The 23471-nt window shown below is 37.5% G+C and overlaps 1 protein-coding gene across 8 annotated transcripts in view; it reads right to left on the bottom strand.

Moving 5' to 3' along the window:
* Positions 1 to 23471, bottom strand: part of ZNF438 (zinc finger protein 438) — an 87995-nt gene that overhangs the window by 24614 nt on the left and 39910 nt on the right. For 4 of the 8 annotated variants that reach the window (XM_086742037.1, XM_086742043.1, XM_086742035.1 and 1 more), the window contains 3 exons: positions 16858 to 16914; positions 6762 to 6866; positions 413 to 2276 (listed from right to left, as the gene is read on the bottom strand). In XM_086742037.1, coding sequence (XP_086598163.1) covers positions 413 to 2276; positions 6762 to 6866; positions 16858 to 16885 — 1997 coding nt within the window. In that variant the 5' untranslated portion in view covers positions 16886 to 16914. Of the gene's footprint in view, positions 1 to 412; positions 2277 to 6761; positions 6867 to 16857; positions 16915 to 18238; positions 18380 to 20783; positions 20854 to 23471 lie in introns of those variants that run through there. The other 4 variants (XM_086742038.1, XM_086742040.1, XM_086742042.1 and 1 more) reach the window with 4 other exon arrangements.

Here is a 23471-nt window from a genome sequence, read left to right as displayed (position 1 = left end):
GAACTGCTTTGCACTTGTTGCAGTTGGTTCACTTATCTTCTGGGGAAAATCCAAAATGGGCAGAATGCAGAAGACAGTGCAGATTAACAGAAAAAGCATTAGCCGTGAAAAATCAACTGATCAAAATAGCTCCACTGGCAGTACACTGGATATTACTAGAATATATGCAAATTTACTTCGGATATTCCAGTGCCAGTAATAATTTATATTCCATAAAACAGCTAAAATATACTAGATGGCCCAACGGATTGACTAGATTCCTTAACAAAATATTTACACCATTAGCAATCTCACTTGAGGGGGGGAAAACATAAGGAAAAATAAAGAGTTTCCATAACGGTGATATTAATGAACTTCCACTGACAATCTGAAGGTCTGTTTTCATTAGTACTTAAATAGTGAGAACACTTACATCTCTGTTGCTTCTTCTGCCTCTTTTGTATTTCTCTCTCTCTTCTTTAAAGCATCTTGCAGGTGTTGCTCGCTAGTAGAGGGCTCTGTGCTGATAACAACCCTGTGTACTTCCCTTAGGTGGCCAAAGTACACTTTTGCATGGCCAAACACTTTAGCACAGAATTCACAGCACACAAGCTTTTTGGGTTTGCCTTCATTGTGATGAAGTTTCATATGTGTGCTCAGGCTCCCAGAATGAATGTACGCTTTCCGGCAAATGCGACAGCTGTAAGGCCGTTTGTTGGTATGTGTGTTCATATGGTCCTGAAGATGGTGTTTAAATTGGAAGACATGGTTACAAACATGACATTTATGCAACGGCTTAGGTACAGATGAACATGCATTTCTACTTAAATCACCGGATTTAGCTGGTGTGGCATCACTACGCTTGTAACTTAGATATCTGTTGGGAAGTGAACTATTTAAAATAAAACCTTGGTCTGAACGGTCAGGAGATGGTGTCTCTACTATTGCTGCAGAAGTCAGTGGTGCAAAAGCCTGCACAACGACCACTGGTTTTGGTCTAATACTACGGTATTTTTTTACTCCTTCTGCTTTTTTGTCTTCAGGCAGTTGAGTATCAGCTTTTGCCCTCTCTCTTCCTTCTCTAAACTTATTAATGATGCATTTCCTTCGCTTGGCCTGAAAAGCCAATAAATCATCTGGGGCTCTTCTTCTCCTGCCTCTTCTTTTACAGGCTGCACCGTTCAATTTCTTAAGACTGTCAACATCCACTTTACTGGATGGAGAGAAGGTATTTTCTCGAACGGTTTGTTTGGGGACTTGTGTAAATGATACGGCTAACCGCTTATCAGATGCTTTAGTAGGCGCATGAAAGGATTTCGCCAAAGCTGGTATCTTTTCACATTCAGATCTTAGTGAAGGACCAGATACATCTGTAACATCAGCATCCTGCTTAGATTTACAGAACACTGAATTTTTCATCCTTGAGCAAGGCAAAATAGGAAGTTTCCCTTTTGGTGCTGATGGAGTCATCTGTATTGTATTGCCAAAAACCGCCGGCGACAGGACAGCAACAGAATTTGGAGAATTTGTGGGTTTTTCTTTTAGTTTCTCAGACATTACGGATGACTCTCTTGCGGTTTCAAATGCTGTCTTCACAGAGTGTAGACTTAGTTTCATGGGATTAATTGTACTTACTGGCTTGGACAAAGAGTCTTTAACTACGCATGGTCCAGAAACATTACTGTTAGCAATTTCAGATTTGTTCACTAAAGGAGATCTAGATTCCACACAATTGCTTTTATTGACTAATGCAGCAACTGTAATTTCAGCTGAGTCACGGTCTGTTAGCATTACTTGCTCAGTTGAATCTGAACTAGAATGAGGTTCAGGACAGTCTTCAGTTAAGGCAGTCACAGGGGAGGTCTGCGATGAGATCGATGCTTTGGTAGGAACCTTGTTACACGCATCCAATACAGAGACTTGTGCTGGTTTTTTGTCACTCAGCAATTTATTTCTTACGGATTGGTACCTAGGGATAGGCAGCTTTAGGTTTTCAGAGGGGGCCACATTGGACTGCTTGACTTGCTGTGTTAGGGCAGGGGCAACATATGGCAAGGCCAACAGAGAAAAAGTCCCCTCGTGACCAGCCACCTGCATGACAGCATAGTTTTGAGTTGGTACCACCAGTGGTTTAGAACCTGCAGCTGAAATTGGTGTATTTCGCTCAGGCAATGATGACTGAGGACAAGAAACGACTCCAGATGTTAAAATTTTTGGTACCATTTTTGGAGCAATGGTCCTAAATTGACTTTTCTTCTGAAAACTTTGTATTATATCCGAAGGGGATTTGTGTTTATCTGTAACAATAACATAACAAAGATGTAATATAATATATAGTATTTCTCTTTTAAAAATGACTGTATTGAAAATAAAACTGTTTACAAAGGATACTATTACACACAAACTTACTAAAAATATTTGGGTATTTAAATGACCACTAAACTAAGTTTAGAATTGCAGAAGTTTCATAGACAAAAAAAAAAATACTCCCTGAAGCCATGTGCTTGAATATAGATATGCAAAAAAAAAAAAAGCTCTCTTAATCTAATCTTAAATGGATGTTTCATTCTAGGTTAGAAACTACGTGATGTTTCAGAACAAATACACTTAAAAGCCTCTTCTGCCCTGGAAAAGCGGCAGTAGCATGCTGGCAACATTCACCTGGAAGAACTAACAGGGACAGGAATTAAACTCCATGATGCAGAACTTTTCTGAGCACCTGCTCTGATCCTATCTCTCAACCAGAGTCACGTTATCTTTCAGAGCTTCTGTAACAATTAGAATATGTGGGTTTTATCAGATACAGACCAAAGCTTACCTGATTAAGTCTTTAAAAAATTACTGATATAAAACATGCAAATCATGCGTAACACAATCAAAGAGGACTTGACAGAAGATGTACCATTGTTAAACACCCAACCACACACATTGCTTATGTGCCTTCAATGCACAATAGAACTACTGTAGTAAGTTATTCAAATATTTTATTGACAGATGCAATTTATCAAGGTTATATCACAGTTTCTTCCTGTTTCTACTTGTGTTGGTAAATGTTACGAACATTTTTAGTAAAAAAGTGAGGATAATTAAGTAAAACAAATAAAAAGGTAAACTGTGTAAGACATAATCTGCATTAAGCAGCAGACATACACACTGATCTTTCAGAGACTCCATAAAAAAGAATTGGATATGCAGTTATTTGTACCACTATATATTCCATTTCATATAACAGCCTCATTACCCACTCCCAAATTCAACTACTGATGCTTCAAAAACTCAAAAACTGGGATAGATTTCCTGTTTTAAAAAAAAAAAACAAAAAACTCCCAACAATCTCAACCACTGAAAACTCAGCTACAGAGATTCCCAAGCAGGAAGGCAATCTGGGAAGGCAACAATGTAAGAAAAATTAATTTTGAGAGAGGAATCACATTTGAATAGAACATACAAAAGTAAATGCTGGGACACTGAAATATTGCAGTAAGGTAATTCCATAGGGAAGTTTCCATTCCTTACCATTTTAAAGCCTGGTATTATAAATGCATTTCTACGTGGTTATGGACTTAAAGAGGTAACTGTGAATTACTACTAAGACTGGAAACTCCAGTAAGTTTATCTTAATCCTGGATGTTCTTCTCAGACGTCACTCACTTTGCAACATGCAGCGTAAGTTACAGAGCTATCATACTTCATTACCAGAACTCCTGGACAGATATACGAGCATACTCATGGCACGCACACGTGCAGTAAACCCACTGCCTTCAGGACATGCTAGATTCACTCAGCAATCACATACAAACTGTACGGTTCATATATAGTAGGTCTGATGCCTCTCAAAACTCTTTGACGTACAGCAGGTTTACAGAGTAATAACTCTGCAGGGCATAAACCTTTGATTCTTTTATTGCCACCCACAGCATCAACCCCCAAGTCTATTATGTACCTTCTTGATTATCCAATTAAGTGAAACTACTGGGTACCACCGTAACTTCCTTTCTGCTCAATGTCTGTAGAGATGTCCAGAATTTCTAGATATTCTGTCCAGATTGGACTACTGTACATATGGAAATCCTGCACAAATTTAAAGAGCAATCCCTACACACAAGGATAAGTCCAGGCCTACAGAGTTTGTGCAACCTGGGAAAAGCAGAAACATGGTAAATTTAAAATTCTGTTTCTCTATAGACCTTTTTATTCTCCAAAAGCTAGGAGCATGTACTATTTCTCACTAAGAAGTTCCATTTTTGCCAATTTAAAAATCACTAAATAGATAGAAATGTTTATCTTTTTAACCGCTAAGATTGCTTATAATACTCAGATTATTTTTTGTTTCCTGCAGGGTATCTTCTTGTTCCTCCTTTCGAGGAAACACATTTAAGAGCTTCTGAGAAGTAAAATAAAATGATTTAAAGTATTGTAATCATTAATCAAACTAGCCCTGAACTTCAACGCTAGGTACAGGTAAAATTGTACAGCTTAAACATAGCAGATGACAGAACAAGCCTATTTTTCTTTTAGGGGATGGAGTCTGCTCTTTTTTTTCCAGATTATGCTTGCTATATACTGACATTAAAGACTTTTTCCAAATCAGCTTATCCAAATCAATAATCCAAGTTATTCAGCTTGCCAGAATATTCAACACAAAGTAGCTTCCATTTCCTCTCATGTTTGGCTTGTACCTCTCCCTTTTTATTTCAAAATCTCATTCACTGATTTGCATGAACTTTTTAGGAAAGCCAGCACTTCAGTAGACTGCTGTCTCTGCTACTTCACACTCCAAGTTATAAGGCACCTGCTCTCCAGCCAACAGAGCAAATGATGTGAGATGGAAGTTTTGCTGTGGACATGCCACCTCCACAAAAGTGCAGAAAGGGCAAAGTACCACAAAATAAAGGTTAATTTGAGGTTAGGAGGAAATATTTGTAGAAATAATGCATGACGCTAGCTTTAAAAATGAGCATACGGTTCTCAAATACATTGACTCACCTACTGCAAAATTAGGCAGTAACATAATTTTTCTCTAAAGAAAGTTTCTCCGCATGTTTTCTCAGCATTCCACAAGAAAGTACCATTCTAGAAGCCAAGACCTTAATGCATATCAACCGCAAAGTGCTCTTTGAAACAAGGTCCATTTAGATCAATATTCTTACGCAGTTAACACAATACTAGGCATTGATGAAACTGTTTGAGAAGGGATTTTTATACAAATGCTCTTTTTGCAGCTAGCACAATTTTATCATAAATAAGTCTTCCGGGCAAGCTACATTTGGTATTAGCCTTTGGTACAACCATTTTTTTTTTCTTTTTTTTTTTTCCCCAAGTTTATATTAGACAGTTTAGTGCAGAAACATCAACTGCAGTGTCTCCGGTAAGCAAAGGATACTCAGCTCTGTATTTCCCTCTCATCCAACACAATTGCTGTAGGTAAGCAGCTTATCCAGTGTCTATATTTAGAGATGGGATAGGCGTAGACTGGCTGTACGACGATCCTTCGGACTCAGTTAAGATTTTGCTTGTGGACTCAGAAAGCTAATTGGAAGAACTGGTGGAAGACTATTTAGCATCTTGGAGCAGGAAAAAGCAACCAGTCAATTCCCAGAGCAGAGTGGCAACTGATGCCACCCAGAGTGAACAAGTATCACTTGTGACCAAAATTACTTTTTTCATTTGTACTTGGCAAAAAGTTTAAACAATTTTGTTTGCACAGAGATCACTACAGTAATTCATGTCTTCATCACCCAGACACTGAAGGACTTGAATATGCTCTGGCTGTCTGGCTACCAGAAGGCCACCTGAAAACTTAATATGCATCTTTCAGGGACATTCCACTTCTATTCCACACCTTCTCCTAAATTATTTGTGTCTCTGATTCAAAGGACTCATTTAGACTTGTCAGTTCTGACTTGAGGAAAAGCATTCATGCCCATGCAAACCCATGAAGTTTTGCATCTAAGAAGCAGAATTTTCAGTTAAGGGAGGCTCTGCAATGGCATTTTTGAAGATGGCTCTTGACTTCAGACAACATTCTTTCTACAAGTTGGTCTACAGGTCCTTCACTGGAATGCAACAAAGTTTATACTCTCTCTAAAATTTTCATTAAGAATAAAGGAAATGAATGAAAACATTAGATTTAACATCTGAATGATGTGAAGATCATTATTAATTTCTGTGTTCCCAGTCTTTCAAATAGGCGTGGAGTTGGACACTAGGTAGACACTTTTAAATAATTAAGCACAAGGTTAAATCAAATGCAATTCAATCCATTTACTTTAAAGGCTTCTCTTAAAAGATTAATGGTTACCATGCTAGTAGCTGCAAGTATCAAATCACTCAGAAACTTGCGGGATGTCATAAGCTTTCACTCCTTCTAAATGACCTTAAAATTGTATGGGACTGGACAGTGATACACTACTCAAATAAACCACCAAATCCCAGAAACCACTGTGTAATAGTGTTCATTTTTTTAAGAATCCTTGTAGACCACCTCACTTCTGTAGGTATGTATTTAGTTTGTGTATGATTGGTCAAGTGACAGAAAACAACTTTAAAAAAGGATCATCTTGTTTTGAAGGGAAAGGCAGAATATAGATGAAAAAGATTACTGAAATATTTTATTAAATGCATGTTTATATTGTCGAGTCTTTTGTTGACTTTGGAAGGAAGAATATTTGTTCTATCAGAAAGAAAAAAAATGCACAACTTTCTAACAGACAATACTAGATTTATTTCTGTCAATGACAGTTAATCATTCATTTTGCCAAATCTCCATACACACTAAATACCTGTGGATACTGTCTTTCCAGCACAAGTTTCTTGGTTTTGCTGACCCAGCATACTTTGTTGGACACAATATTTCTCTGCAGGATTAGCATGCAAAAAAACACCACCTGCAAAAGTGCTTCAGTCAGTTATAAATAGATCCCCAGGACAAAAAAAAAAAACCAACACCCCAACCCTCAAAACCAACAAAACCCCAAAAAAAGACAACACAAAACGACAATAGAAAACATTAATTTCCAGTTAATGTATTAAGAAAGCTACTGCTTCTTGCTCTTCACCATTTTTCTCTCCTCAAAAATCGCTTTAAAATATAATACATTACATGCCAAATTCAAGGTGATAGCTTAATAACTGAGTAAAGCTGGTTAATGTGGTAAACAGACGGGATGCTTTAGCTTCAGTGTCACGGCAGACAGTCAACAGCACCAAAACAAAAAATTAAAAAAAAAAAAAAAAAGGTTCGGTAGCTTTAGTGAGGCTTTTAAATGCAAGGGCTAAGTTCTATGCTGATTGACACTTTCTGTAATCCCACATATATCAATGGAACTGAAGATATTCTAGAAAATAGAATTTGGCCTTCTACATTCAAAATTAGTTTTGCCACACACCTATAGGAAGGAAGGTTGGTAATAGAGCCTACAGATCAGGAGTGTCCAAACCTATATATTATAACAATTAATCTGTAGTTGTTTCTGTCTTTGCCTAATAACTATTTGGGTGTAATGTTCTGTTCCAGGTATTTGCCTCAGATAATCTAAAATGAATTTCAACAGAAAATGCCAGCCATCACCAGGTATGTCTGCATTTAAAAAAAAAAAAAAAAAAGAAGAATCTAGTAACACATCTCTGCAAAGACCTAAAGACCTTCATATTTGACACAGCAATGCCTCTTTTGTCTGTGAAAAGTTGCCCAAATTTGGCAAAGTTGTAAGGTCTTGTGTTCAACAGATACTTTAAGCAGCTAATTTTTCTAATGATTACATTCTACTGAACATGTTCCTGCTTCAGGCTGGGCTGGATTTTTCCTAAAACTACAGTTCTAGTTCCAAACACCCAAGCTGGAACAGGGAAGTGGCCTCTCCTTAACTGCTGAGCTGACAGTGTGGAAGAGAAACTAGGATATATACAGGGCAAGCAGGAAAAGGCCAAGAGAACTAGAAATTGACGCTTGGAAAGTGTTTAGGCCAAAGATTCAGGGTGGGATACAGGAACTAAACACAGACTTAAGACACGTAATGAACATTACTACTACATGTGATTTGGAAAGGAGAAGCATTTAAGAGATAACCACAGGGATAACCTCATATCTTGCATTTACCTTTTAGTACTTGATTTTTTAAAGAGTAATCCAATTATGCATATAGGAGTATTTGTATGCAATTTAAAATAGATTAGAAAAATAAAAAATACAACCAACTTATATTCTAAGGCAAGATCAGAAAATCACAGTAAACATTCACATAAACACTAAGATACAGAATGTACAAATATGCTTAGAAAACATGTTCTGGTACACCGCAGGAGGAGCGAGACCAAAATAGTTTTTCAAAATTCTAAAAGGGAATATTAGACCTCTTTAAAGCGATATATAATTAATTCTAATTTGAGCATCAGTGTGATTTGCTAGCTGTGCACTAAGCACTTTATCAGTTAGAAAGGTCTTCTTTGCTTTAAAGTCTGTGCAAGTTTATAATCTTAAGGGATTAGGACTAGAGTGTATTTCAAGAAATTCTGTGAGCAGTGAGATACTTCCTGGATTCCTTAAATAGTCTCCAAAAGACTCTTCTTAGCAGAAGAGAGCATTACAACAAAGTTACACAACAAAAATGTTTTTTTGACATTAACTGGACTCCATTAAAGTAGATGTTCAACCTTAAAATTTCTAGTGATATTTTTCAGTGTGGGAATAAGCTAAAACTATTTTTGGCATAAACAGTCATTTTTGAGAGATAGCTCATACAGTAATCCAAGATAATGGGTACACAGTTCACAGTTAGAGAAGTTCTTCAGTTTCCTAATTCAGTCTTTTTTTTTTCCCAAAAAACATTCTTATTGCACTATCAACCATATATTGATATATTCTAATTTTTATAGGTATCTGCTTTTGAGAAAATCAGTATCTACCATAATTTATGAAAAAAAAAGATGGAGAAAAAAACATTAATAATCTTCACTTTCTCAGTTTTCAGAATTGCTCTCCTCTGTTGTTTGAAAGTATACATAGGAGTTGCTTCATTATCATGCTGTCATCTATCTGGGCTTCTGTAAGGCCTTTGACAGAGTCCCCCACAACATCGCTCTTCTCTAAATTGGAGCAATACCCATTTGATAGAGGGACTATTCAGTGGATAAGGATCTTCATATCCAGAGAATAGTGGTCAATAGCTAAATGTCCAGATGGAGGTCAGTGATGAGTGGTGCCCCTCAGGGGTCCATATTGGGACCAATACTGTTTAATACCTTAATCAATGACACAGACAATGGGATTGAGTGCTCCCTCAGCAAATTTGCTGATGACACCAAGCTGAGTGGTGCAGTTGACACACCTGAGGGATGGGATGCCATTCAGAGGGGCCTGGAGAAGCTCAAGAATTGGGCCCATGTAAATCTCATGAGGTTTAACAAGGCCAAGTGCAAGGCACTCCTCGGGATCAATACAGGCTGAGGGATGAAGGGATTGAGAGCTGCCCTGCAGAGAAGGACTTGGTACTGGTGAATGAAAAGCTGGACATGAGCTGGCAATGTGTGCTTGCAGCCCAGAAAACCAACTGCATCCTGGGCTACACCAAAAGAATCATGGCCAGTAGGTCGAGGGAGGTGCTTTTCGTCCTCTACTCCGCTCTCGTGAGACCCCACCTACAGTACTGCGTCCAGCTCTGGAGCCCTCAACGTAAGAAGGATGTGGACTTGTTGGAGCGAGTCCAGAGGAGGGCCACAAAGATCATCAGAGGGCTGGAGCACCTCTCCTATGAAGAAAGGCTAAGAGAGTTGGTGGTGTTCAGCCTGGAAAAGAGGAGGCTCCAGGGTTATAAGAAAGATAGGGACAAACTTTTTACCAAGGCTTGTTGCAATAGGACAAGGGGTAATGGTTTAAAGCTGAAAGAGGGTAGATTTAGATTAGATATAAGGAAAAAATTTTTTACACTGAGGGTGGTAGAACACTGAAACAGGTTGCCCAGAGAGGTGGTGGATGCCCCATCCCTGGAAACAATCAAGGTCAGGTTGGATGGGGCTCTGAGCAACCTGACTGAGTTGAAGATGTCCCTGCTCCTTGCAGAGGGGTTGGACTGGATGGCTTTTAAAGGTCCCTTCCAACCCAAACTCATTCTTACTATTCTATGAGTCTATTTAAGGTTTCTTTCTGCAATTAAGGCTTCTTTGTGCCAATACAATCTCACCAGCATCTTGGCTCCAGTATCTGTCCTCACAGAAAAGTGTAACATAGAACAATAAGTTAAACTAAAGTTAACATATCAAGAAATCAATGCATCTAGATACTATATTATTAGCATTAGTAACAATAATAAGACATCATTTTGGATTTCTCATAGATTTAGACTTCACATATCTGTATTGTCCCAAAACAAGTAACTTAAAATATGTAGGAAATCCTCTTTCTATAGGTAATAACAAGTGGCCAACAGCTTTGAGGTAACCTTTTGCAGTTGTATTATCAAATGTATTAGTCACATGTGGGTAAATCAATATTCAAAAGCAACATCTTGCATAAAATGTGGGCAATGCAAGGCTTAACACAACCTCCTATCAAAGACGACATTTTTGTAAGGAAGAAAGCCTTGGAAGTCTTTCCTAAAAGTCAGAACAGATATACATAAGAGATTTTTAAACACTCTTTTGCAATGAATTTAAGATGTATTTATTAGTAGATCCACATGTTCTCTTAACACCTCTCATGTAGTGTTTGTGAAATTTAAAAGCTTTCAGTTTCTTTGAAGGCACAGTCTTTCAAGTTATAAGCTACTCATTTCATATTACGGTTAAATTAATTACTAGGTTTTAAGCAGATAAAAATATTTTCATATCAAGAAATGAAAATCGACACAAAGAGAGCTAGACATGAGGCACCTGTAATTATTAATAACATTTTCCACCTTGTAGAGCTGAAGAAATAACACACAAATTTTTCTCACTATGGCAATAAGAGAACTTAGGAATAAGGTTTACAGACATAAATCTATGGGCTCGGGATGGTGCCTGGCCTGCGCAACCACACAAATCAGTATTAAAGATGAAAACACTGGTTCTTCCCTGTTGAAGCATGAAATTTCTGTCAGAGAGACTGTTAGATATATCAAAGACTGTGTTTCAAATTCTGTATGTGTCTACTAGTTTCAGCAACTAACTGTGTCAAACTTCAAGTGGGCATTATCTAGAAACCACGCTGCTCTGACAGGACTCAGCTGAGTAGACTGGAAATTATTTTGGTATCAATGCAAATCCAGTGGTTTATCTTTGTTGGGTTTGCCCAATCATTCTATTCCACACAGGGTACCATCCCTGGTGATTTGCGCAAGGCTTCAGTAATGCAGTCACCTGGGGGAACTAATTGTTCAGAAAATAGCTGAAGGGAGGTGATGGAAACACAGGTCATAAATTCGTAATTCATAAACCTTCAATGGCACTGCAAATTTAGATTAGGTACTTTAGAATGTGGGCATAAACAGAAGATTAAAATAAAAAGTTGTAATAGAATTTTAAAAAATTATTTTCTAGGAGAACTGCCAGTTGAAATTTCTTTTAGCAAGCTTCAAGAAAGATATGGACACAAATAGTAATTCATTCACTGTAAAGTCAATGTCAATGTAAAGTTCTTTTAAAAGGACTATCAAGATCCCATCAACCTGGACAAAATCCTGATATGCCTAAAGTAAGTGGTAATTAATAGACTTATTTTTTCCTTAAGCGCAGGAAACAATAATGACAAGGTCTGCCACAAAAATGAAGGCAGAATTCTTCAGAAAATATGCAGCACAAAAAGGTCAAGTGGAACTATTTTATGAATAAATCATGAAATATTTTCTGACTAGACTCTTGCTCACCTTTCAAATAAGTTGAGAATAGAAATCTATCTTCATCTTACTGAGAGTTCAACCTTCCTCCCTTCCCTCTATGGGACATAAAACACATACATCTAATTGCAGTAAGGAAGTTATGCCTCTTACTCCCACAATTTATTTTTTGCAAATACTGATGTGCGAACAGAGAGCACAACAGAACAGCAAAATCGTTATTCCTTTTATAGAGTATCACTTTTTTTGGTGAAAATCAGAGCACTTCTTTCTGAAGAGAGCCTGTATGCAAGAGAAAACACACAATTAATTCACCACTTTGGCTCAATACAGCGAATATATTTTACTTGAGGCACTAAAAGCATCTGTATGGTGACTTCTGTAGTACAAACCTCGGAAAGTCCTCCCTCGTTGAAGACAAGCAGAGGATCAGGAGACTGTCAGTCTTGGCCTGGCCTGTTTTGAGCCTTCCAATATGAACTATACACAGGGTTTGTCATTCCACAAAGAAAGGGCCAGAACACACTGTTAAACTTAGATTACAGCTGGAGAGTATTTTCTGAGGGATTTTGTAAATAGTTCATTTCTTTTGAAAATTACCTAAGTGATCTAACTTCTGAATTGGGAATCTCTATCCGGGGTTTCTGTTTGCTCTAGCTCTATCTTCTTTCATGTCTTCATGACCCAATTTTCTTCAGAAAAAGACTCTACGCAAAAGATATGCAAAACAGTGCCACCTGTAGTCAATCCCAATCAAGATTAAAATACAAATCAAGATTAGAGGATCTCCACAGTATTTCAAATAGGTATGTCTATTTTTTCAAAGACTGACACAGCCTTGTATAACATAAGAAAATCAAAACATTTTCAGAAAGACTATGATCCTGGCTAGGAAAACATTAGTTTCCAGAACATAGAAAATTATAACTTGCCTCTGAACTTAAACATAGCTAGGCCTTTCTGGCAGTAGTGTGTTGCAGAAAACAATTTAAATTACACTACTTGAATGTTTTTCCTCCCCCTGTGCATAATTACAATTATTTGCAATGCTTACTGCCATTGCTAAGCTTGGCCACGCTAGCCACTGTATTGTTTAAAGGCAGCTCCGGTTCTCAAAAGAAGGGACTGGATGTGCTGCAGAGGAATTGATGGAATACACTGCTGATCGGCGATAATGGAGCACAAACACTTGTAACGGGTGCCGGCCTACGCGGGAATGAAAACAGGAATGCAGGCCAAAGACGATACCCTCAGCCTGCTGTGTGCCAGAATACCAGCGCGTCTCCAAGCCAAGGCCCCTGTACCCTGCGTCCGCCGGCAGACAAAGGAGCCCCTCGGCGCCAAGTCCAGCAGGGGGAGTCGGGCGCCCGTCACCGCTGCCCCCGGCCGCCGCCGGGAAGGGCACACGGGACAGGCCGGGCCTTGCCGCGGCCACCGCCGGGAAGGGCACACGGGACAGGCCGGGCCTTGCCGCGGCCGGGAAGGGCACACGGGACAAGCCGGGCCTTGCCGCGGCCGGGAAGGGCACACGGGACAAGCCGGGCCTTGCCGCGGCCGGGAAGGGCACACGGGGCAGGCCGGGCCTTGCCGCGGCCACCGCCGGGAAGGGCACACGGGACAAGCCGGGCCTTGCCGCGGCCGGGAAGGGCACACGGGGCAGGCCGGGCCTTGCCGCGGCCACCGCCGGGAAGGGCAGACCGGGCCGGGGAGGTCGACCCATGCTGCGGCCGGGGCCGGGCAGGCCGGGCCGCCTTCTGGTCCTTCTCTTATGTGCCTGCTCAGTTTAGATCTGCCACTCATCTCGACTGCCCTACAGCAATTTTTGACCAACAGAAAGGCTAAACTACTTGCCTAATAATTTTCTAACATTAAATATGACTTCTGTTGAAAAATCCCCAAAGTCAGGAAATCTTATACAGCACCACACACCTCTGAAAAACTTCACGATGAGTTACACTATTATTTCAAAATATTCTACCTTTGCAAACTTTTCAGTCAATTCAATGTTTTGTATAAACTTGAGAACATCTTGATGTAAAGCAGTTGTGCCTTCCTGTTACAAGTAATTACTTGCATTAAACCACTTAGTATCTGTAACTGCAGTACAATTTTTGCACGAGGGATTTTTTTTTTTTTTTAAGAAAAAAATCCTTCACAGACTTTGTGTTAGTCTAGTTCATTTCCCAAACATCACGTCCACATTACTAAAACCAGCAGTATTTATAACAGATGTTCCCCTTTTGGTAGGCATCTGAAAACGAAGCACTGTTACAAACATATTTTCCCATTCCAAGCAATACCCTGAAATCTTTGTCAAACTTTCTTGCTTTCATCATTGCTCAGCTCATCACACAAACCATCTGCATAAATAAAGATGTAAGCATCTGCTGTATGGCAAACGGTCTCAGGGGCAGATGTTTTTATCCTTGCGTTCATGTCACTGGCTTGGATACATTATTTGAACAGATGTACACAATCTGAAAGTGTCATGTCCCACAGTGAAATGTCTCCAACTGCTTTCTATCAAAGTACATAAATGCTATTTGCACCTGCATTTATGTTAATGATACAAAGGCAGCAGGGGTCCAGCAAAGTGCGAGTTGATGCTAAGAAACACATTTACATGGCTAATTGAAGTTTGAGATCTCCCAGCACGAAATGACCATAATAACATGGATACAAAATACACTTCTACTTATACAATGACTTTTTAAAAAACTGTATGATATTTTAAAAAACTGTATGATTTTTTAAAAATTAAAATAAACATTCTCAAGGAGCAAAACAGATTTCAGCCTGTGATATACTTTTCCAATGTATATTTCAAAAAGACAAAAAAGTATTAAATAAATGCCTAGATAAACCAGGACAGCCTTACATTTTGCACAATAATTGTATAAGATCATATTATGCATGTTAAGAGTCATTTAGTAAAAACATTTTATAAATCTAGCAACGCCAAAGGTATTTCAGTTCTTTAAGGCACACTAAGTATTTTATGTCATTATGGAGCACTATTAAAAAAAAAATCCAGCACCTGTTCAACAGCAAATATTAACATGAGCGTGAATGACAGAATATGATGCTTCAATGATAATTTAATAATTCCTAGGAAAAAAAATGTAAATCCTAGCAGTTAAACATTTATCATTACTTAGAAAAGTGCATCTGTTTGAACACAGAGTTACAATTGCTTGTTACATAAATGACAATCACCTTTCTTATAAAATATTTTATATTGAGAAAAGTATAGATGCCTGGAAGGAGTATATGTCAAATTACAGAACTCCTGCTATTACATGACAAATGGTAGCAGTGAAGGGTTTACGTTGTCCCTCAAAGAACTTGCACTAACCATTACTTCCATACGCAGATGAAAAATAACAAGCACTTTCAAAGTATAGAAAGACTCACAAAAATGCTATATTGAATGTAACTGATGGATAGGTTCTACTTTCAATACCATTTATTTTCAAACCTTTTATATGTAAGAAATGTACCAATGTTATAGTTGTACATAAATCATTATAAATTATTAATAGCCTCAACATTTTCAAAGTGTCATGACACATTTAAGAAACAAAAATGATGCTTGATACAAGGGAAAAAAAAAAGAGTGACAGTAAAAGAATACAAAAAAAAAAATCCACTGAGACTAGTATATTTGTAGCGTATCATGATTTCACAGTGACATAGCTCTTGGGCAGGATCTGGTTATGATTTCTAACATGAACTCACTCTCCCAAAGTCTAGACTATGGCTCTTACAATTCACTCTGGGTGCAAGCTGATAACAGGCCACTGACTGAAATGGATTCTTGTTTAGAAAAAAAAAAATTAAAAAAAAAATCTTAAAGCAAATAATTCATTAGTTTCAAGTTTGCAAACAGTTTCACAGTCTATATATATTCTCCTCCTGTTAATTAAGGCTTTTAAGTACTAGAATTAAGTATTGAAGTCTTAAGCGTACGGATGCAGAGCAGACTGCAGGGTGGATAGCTTTATCCAACAGCAAGTCCTGTCTGCCTTGAAAGAATAGTCCCATTAGACACAGAACTCATCAACTAAGACCACTTTGCATGACATCCTCCTGGAATAGCTTCCTCAGAATTATTACAGTGTCATAAAAACACTCAGTCTTCACAAAACAGGCAAAGTATAAACTTACATGACACTAAATGCTCAAGGCTTCAAGTTAAGTAATATATAGCACTTTCCTTAATTAACATAACTACTAACAGTGGAAACTTAACCGACAACCTGCAACAGTTCTGAAAGGTCCATTAGAGCTTATGTCATACCCATCAAATATTCACTCACATTTAAGAAGTATCATTAAAAATGACATTCAAGTTAAAAATCGTATTTAAACACTAGCATTGTGACACAGATCAAAAGGGAAAGGAAATTAAAGTCACAGCTACACATTTTGAGGCTTGGGAATACACAGTTGCAGCACAAATATCCTTACTAATAACGGAGGGAAAATTCAAGACGCTAACCCTACTGAAAACTAGATCAATAAAAGATTGCTTTTGAAAAGACCATACATAGAAGGAACATAGTTAAACACACAAAATGTTAGTAAGGCTAGGAATGTTGGAGAAAAGGCACTTAAAATAAAAAAATCTAAGTTTATATTAGAAAATATTTACTTTCTTGTTTGTGCTAGTCTCGTAGCATAACTTGCAAATAGATTTGACTCCCAGTTACATGGGGGTCAAATATGAAAATGATTTTCAAATATATGAGGATTAAAAAATTGCAATAAACCTTGAACACTTAATTCTGCTGAATAAACAAGAAGTAGATTTATATGTTTTAAGTTTCAACTACAGGTGATAACAGTATTTAGCAATGTCCTAAAGAAGAAAACAATTTTAGCTATTGCAACTGTTTGAACTGAAAAACGCTGCAGTATAATGGCTTCTTTTTAATTTTTTAAGCATATTAGGGTAGAATAGTAAACACAAGTTATACAGTGATTTATTAGTGACGCTGAAATTTCTTCCACACTTTGAATCACAAGCATCTAATTCCTCATAAAATGTATAAAAAGTATACTATACCTGGAGAAAAAGTTAAAGGATTCTGCATTATGCCTTTCAATAGTTACGACAATGTTCCTGGAAAGAAGAAATACAGATACTTAGAAGTGCTAATAATTATTTCAGAAACAAAAAAAAAAAAATAGGACAATGTCAATAGTTTTCCAAAATTATATTTCAGAATGGATCCCAGTATGCCCATACCTCAAGCAAAACGCCACCAGAGTTTTAAGTCAAGTGTTTCTCTGGATCACACATACCCTTATATGCACTTCCCATAGTCCAACATTGAGTACAACTAACTTAGGCTTCTGGTAATTGAAAACCCCCGTTAGAGACAGAGAAGACACGTCATGAATACCAATGTCACAATGTGCTCTGAAGAATCACAGACAATGTAGGATTAAGGACTCATTTTGCTTCAAACATCTGATGGATCCCAGATAACTGACTAACAAGCAGAATCCTCCACAGATGCTACAGTGAAGATACCAGCTTGCATTTGTGAAGCAAACATTACACAGCCACCTCTCCTGAATTTGACGTTGGTACTTAGAACAAAATTTGATGCATCATGTTTGACACTAAATGACATTACATCAAGTGGCCACCCAGTAACTTAAGAGTTGGTTATTTCTTTCCAGTGCAGTCAGTGTGTTGCTCAAGCTTTGGTCAAGTGTGATTCAACAGTTAAGAAAGGCAGGCATAGTGTAAATAAAGACAATACAAAATTGTGTTATTATCCACTTCGATTTTCTTTATCATAAAATGGTCTAGCTTTTGGAATGGCTTCATAATAGTTTTATTTGTCTGACCACCACTAACAGGTTAAAAGTCACACGAAGTATAAGACTTCTGTTCTCCTGATGTAGTTGGAGGCTTTGGGAAGGTAACAGACAAGTCCACTGACCAATACAGACGAAACTCCAGCTACTTGGGGGTTTACTTGGATCTAGGCTTTCATACCAGTGCATATCTATAACATTTCCCATGAGCAGAGCCAGCTGTGCAGATGTGGAGTTTGCTTACTTTTCTGGCCAATTTAACAGCCAGTAGAATCTTACATAAAGAACATTCCAAACATGCACTCAAGAACCATCTTCCAAGCACACGAAGGACCAAAAGATTAGTTCTGGATAAATAAAAAAATAGGACAAACTCTCAAACAATTATGAAACACAAAAATAAGTCTTGAATATGTTTCTTACTATCATTCAACTGACTCTCAAAAAGCAATGGTGAGGTTCCAGTAAGGAGATGGCTCTGTGGGCAGCAGGGAAGTATAAAAGAGGCAAAACCAATTCCATTTCCAGGAAACTCAATACCAAAACAAAAAAGAAAATCGAGCGTGGCTGCTGTGAGGAGATTTCTCACACAGTGAACAGATGAAGCTCTTTGGTACGTCCATCTTCTGTGCTGAGCCATCTGTAACAAGAAGCTGTTGTATGGCACCAGCACCTCCTGGCACTGGTTTGCTGAGGCGCACCAGCAGAGCCCAGGCTGCCTCAGAGAGCCTCTGTCCGTGGTACTTACGCAGCCAATCTCTAAGTTGTCAGCCCCAGCACACAATCATGTGTACACATCACCTAAATGTCGTTTCACGTCGTGATAACACATAGACAACTCCCTCTTAACCTACAAGAACGGAACAGACCATATGGATGTAATTTTTGAATGGCAAAACACTTCTAGAAACCAATGTGAATTTTCAACTTGTCATCCACAGTGTATGACATCCGTTGCTGAATAAGATTTTTTTACAGAATAAAAGTCAGAAATTTTTCTTCCACTCCAGTGTTTCCAACATTTGAAAATATACTGAAGTAGTTACAGCAATGCACATTCTTGTAAAAATAATGTAAAAAATGATGTTCAAATGAAGGTTCTCAAAATTATTATTCTGAAGTCTTACTTTCATAGGTTTTCATGGTTCCTCCCAGTTGTAGGGAGCATTAAATCATTTAAAAAGCTGTCCCACTTATGGCTACTAATTCCTCTTAGAATTACAGAAAGCAAACTGAACTTCAGGATACAGATCAGTAATTCTAGAATATCATGTGGAAATACAAGCTCCACATCATCTTCCAAGCATTCACAGACCCTAACTCCAAGACAGAAACTGGTCCAAACAAATCCAAATATTTTGTACAGGCAGCTCTGATGTGAATTCACTCCTAACTGCTGTAAGGCAATGGTCTTCATCTAGAAAACGTATTCCTTATTTGACAAGCTAGTACATTGATCAGCTACTGTCAATAACAAAAAAAAAGTATAATTTCTTAAATTAACTTTTCATCTTCTAGCCATTCACGAATCATTTTTTAAACTGTTGTTACACCAAAGAACCTTTCACTGCCCTTTATTTTTGCAGTTATTTCCTTTTTGAAAAACTGAACAGCTCAAGATTTTGCAGTCAGCACAAGATTCTTCTTATCATTCCTTCAAATTTTTCTATCTGTATGTACATGTATGACTGTATTAAAGCACATTTTCTTTGAATACACAGTTTACAAAGCAAACCACGTAACTTTGTGTGACTTTCCTGTCTGTATTTTTTACTGTTTTAAACTTTATCAACAGTGATACTGTCCTTTTGATCACTGCCTAGTGTGAGTCTTCGAACTATTCTCACCACAACTTTACTACACGTATAGTGATTCATATTCCTTTCTCATTGACAGTTTCTGACATCTTTCAGCTAGGCTGTAACATGTTTAACAGATACTTTATATCTACATACATTTGATGCGTGTCCTAAACATAAACTGCAGTCTTATCAAAAAGTTCTGAAATTTTGAATCAATGCACAATACAGAAGTTGAAGGATACAACACCTATAAAGCTACCTATACCTGCTCTCGGTGGATTTTTTTTTGCACTTGACTGCAAGTCCGGCTTGGCATGATTACTTCCTATAAAAAACATGTTGATGTTCAAAAAAGAGCCAATCTTAAAAATAAAATTATTAACTAAATTTTGTACCTGTTTTACACTTATGTCCAGAACAAATTTTAGGTTGGATACCACTAATAATTCAGGATGTCTCGTTGGTTTCGTTGAAAACTAAGGAGGCAAACATTCTTACAGTCTTCCTTGGTTGTATTTAAGTCCAATACTGGTTCTTTCCAAATACAGAAGATGATATTGGTTATTTCTCTCTGGCACTATCATCAATTTTTCTCCACCTGAGCCTATCACAACGACAAAACTTTTAAAATTCTATATAATCTTAAAATATGTTTTGCTAAGTTTGTAACTCTACCATAGGACAATAAATAAAATAATTCAAGTCACTGTACTCCAGAATTCAAAATAGTTCTCTTGATATCTGCTGCTGACTGCTCAGAGATGAAAATAAATCTATCATAAGAATTTCAAGTGAAGTGGAGTTGAAGTTGGACAGAATTAAAAAGTAAAATTTATCTTAATGCCACAAAATAAGCTATCATGCCTTACATTACCACAGAACGAAAGAATAAATGACTTTTCAACCAGAAGAATCAAAAATATCAAATAAACCGGAAAAAACCTACACTGTAAATTGGTCTTTAACAACCAAAGGAAGCAGAGCATATACATGTAATAATTTAAAAGTAATTTTCAGAGAAAGATACCCATAGGTCTTTTATATGAAATTCGTGTCCTGATAGACGGACTGCCTCTGAATATCAGGTGAACCCAATTAACCTAATTTGATGCTTGTCCATACTACGACATTTATTTTAGACGTTACACAAAATCCTTGAGAATACTACAGAGAAAACGACAAATAGGCTGTAAAGGTTATGACATTAATTTTACTGTCATTCTCATGCTTTAAGCAGGCATCAAAACTAAAAACCTCATCCTCTGGGAAGGAAGAACTATCTGAAAGTAATTATACTACTTATTATCATAAAAGTATTAAACTAAACCACTATGACCATAACTGAATTTATTTTTGGTACCTTTTGTTCAAAGAACAAAGCTTCTCAATGACAACTGCATCTTCTAATGCAGTGAACATCAGTTCAGGTACTGGAAGAAAGCATTAAATCAAATCTTATCATTTCATATTAAGTTTAATTATGAATTTTAATTTAAAACTAGGCATGTAAAGAAGTGTTAGTTAAATATTATTATGTAATTTCATTTCAGGAAGAAAACATTCAGCTAATACCAAAATTAAATACTTAGTACAGTTTAGAAAAGATGCTGTAACAGAAGCCCATGAAATGTTCATTTATGTTTCAAAAGCAATTTTATTCACTTCACTTTTCACACCTGTTCTTTCACATACTGTGCCATCTTGTAAATGACAGTGCCATGTAACCATTATTTCCCCAAATTTAGAAACTTTTCAACTATAATCAAGTTCCCCAAAAAGCATAAATTAATCATATTGGCATAATATCAAGGAAAGTTGGCAAGATTTGTTGGTATTTAAAAGCAGAGTTAGACATGAAATAAAAGATTAAAATATTGAAGCTATGCAAAAATACCGAAGAAGGTAAAAATGACAGACGAAGATTGACTAGTGTAACACACAAAAGCATTTGTTCAAGCTAGTATATTTGCCAAAAGCCTGCAGTGCTTGGCTACTTTATAAAATCAAGCACAAGGCATTAAGCCAATTTGTTTAAACAATAAAAAACCCCCCAAAACTCCAAATCCCAATAACCAAGCAATAGTTGACTTGCTTTTCTGAAAACTTGCAAAAATATTCTGCATTTCAGTATCCAAGTCTTCAGTCACAGAAGTCTGATTTATTCTTATTCAAAATTTTCTATTCTAAATCGTATTTTCACACTAGGACTTCATCCTACATCAGTGAATCTTCATCCTCCCGTTCTATATCCAAAGAGAGAGGCATGTAGTCACAAACAACAGCTTGCTTACAAGAGAAATTACACACTGCTTATGCTTCCATACTTAGGTAATTAATCAGGGAAAAATGTGTGTCCATGGCAGAATTCTTTTGGCTCAGCCCATCAGGTGACTTCAACAGACAGCCAAAAAGAAACAGAAGTCTCATTGCAACTGGTCCCTTTTCCCAGTACAAACTCAGCAGAACAAAAAATCCAGGCTATTTTTAAATTTTTGGTCATCCTATGGGATGGACCAGTCTGAGTGCATTTCCTGAACTTCAAGCTTTACATGCACTCAATGCCACAGTGGCAATCTTGGACAAAAACTCTTCCCTTCATACTCTGTTAGGTCTATAGAATGGTTGGCTGGCATGCCTACACAATGCCCATCTGTCAAAGTGGAACTGTGCCTACACAACAGGTTCTATGCTACTTTCAATAACATGTTGCTGATAATAAAAGTTTATTTATGAAACAATACAGGGTAATCTCAATGTTTGGATTAAAATAAAAAGTAAATTAAAATTGATGGCTTTTCCTGAGGGAATAAATCTTTGAAAACAAACTTCTAAGGTTTTCCAATTGTATGAATAAAGACTAGCACATACACTGCAAGAAATGAGGACGTTCCACGTGTTTTTACTACTGCAGACAGTCCAGCATACAGTCTTAGTAATTCTTATTTTACAACTATAACTATCTCAAAAAAAAGCAAATTCAAGGACCTGAGGTCCTCCTGGTCAGGTGGCCTGTAGCAGACGCCCACTATAACGTCCCCTGTCTCTGCCCTCCCCTTAATCCTGACCCATAAGCTCTGTCAGCTCCTCATCCATCCCCAGGTGGAGCTCCATGCGCTCCAGCTGGTCACTGACATAAAGGTAACATCCCCTCCTCATCTCCCCTGCCTGACCTTCCTAAACAGCCTGTATCCCTCCATTCCAACTCCCCAGTCATAGCAGCCATCCCACCGTGTCTTCGTGAAGCCAACAAGGTCATACCTCTGCAGGCATGCACACATCTCTAACTCTTCCTGTTTGTTCCTCATGCTACGTGCGTTAGCATAGAGGCACTTAAGCTGGGCCTCTGATGAAGCCAACTTGTTGGCTGGAGCAGTTGCAATTCCTTTGAGCTGCACTATAGGTGCTCTCCTACTTACCTGTGATCCTTCCCCAGGCTCTGGGGAATTTATAAAAGCTGAGTTTCTCAAAAGTATGCCCAGAAGAGAAGGCTGAAGACGGAGTGGTATCGATTCTCCATTTTATGAAATACATGTGTATTGTATGAAATGTATGCGTATTAAATACATCGTAGTTGAACAGTTTTTACAACTGTAAATAACCCCAAATATTTTCCATTTGAGAAAATAACTCCATTCAGAAAAAAAATAAAAAAGAGCAACGAACAGCACAGTTGCTATTACACCTAATATTAGACAATTCATAGAACACCAAAAAAATAACATCTTTTTTTTTCCAAATTTCCAGTTTAAAACGACAGACTGTCATTTTGTTTTCCTTTAGTAAATAACTTCTCAGTAGTATGGCTTTGAATGCCGCGAACTGGAGTATTGTATGAATTCCACATCTGTGTTAGACATCTTTGTCATTATTCTGTATTAAAAGGTCAAAGCTTCTCATTTTAAAATAGTCTTGGATCTTGCTGCGGTGAAAGTAACTGTGAAATGATGAATCAGTACAAATTGTTGTTTTGCTATATATTTTGAGGGCAGCTAGAAACAATATCTCCAGAAAATACAAACTACTAGTTTCATTTTTATAAGATACTACA

Source organism: Chlamydotis macqueenii, chromosome 2, assembly GCF_036417535.1.
Source record: "Chlamydotis macqueenii isolate bChlMac1 chromosome 2, bChlMac1.mat, whole genome shotgun sequence".
Taxonomy (NCBI): domain Eukaryota; kingdom Metazoa; phylum Chordata; class Aves; order Otidiformes; family Otididae; genus Chlamydotis; species Chlamydotis macqueenii.
This window is presented reverse-complemented; position numbering and strand designations above follow the sequence as displayed.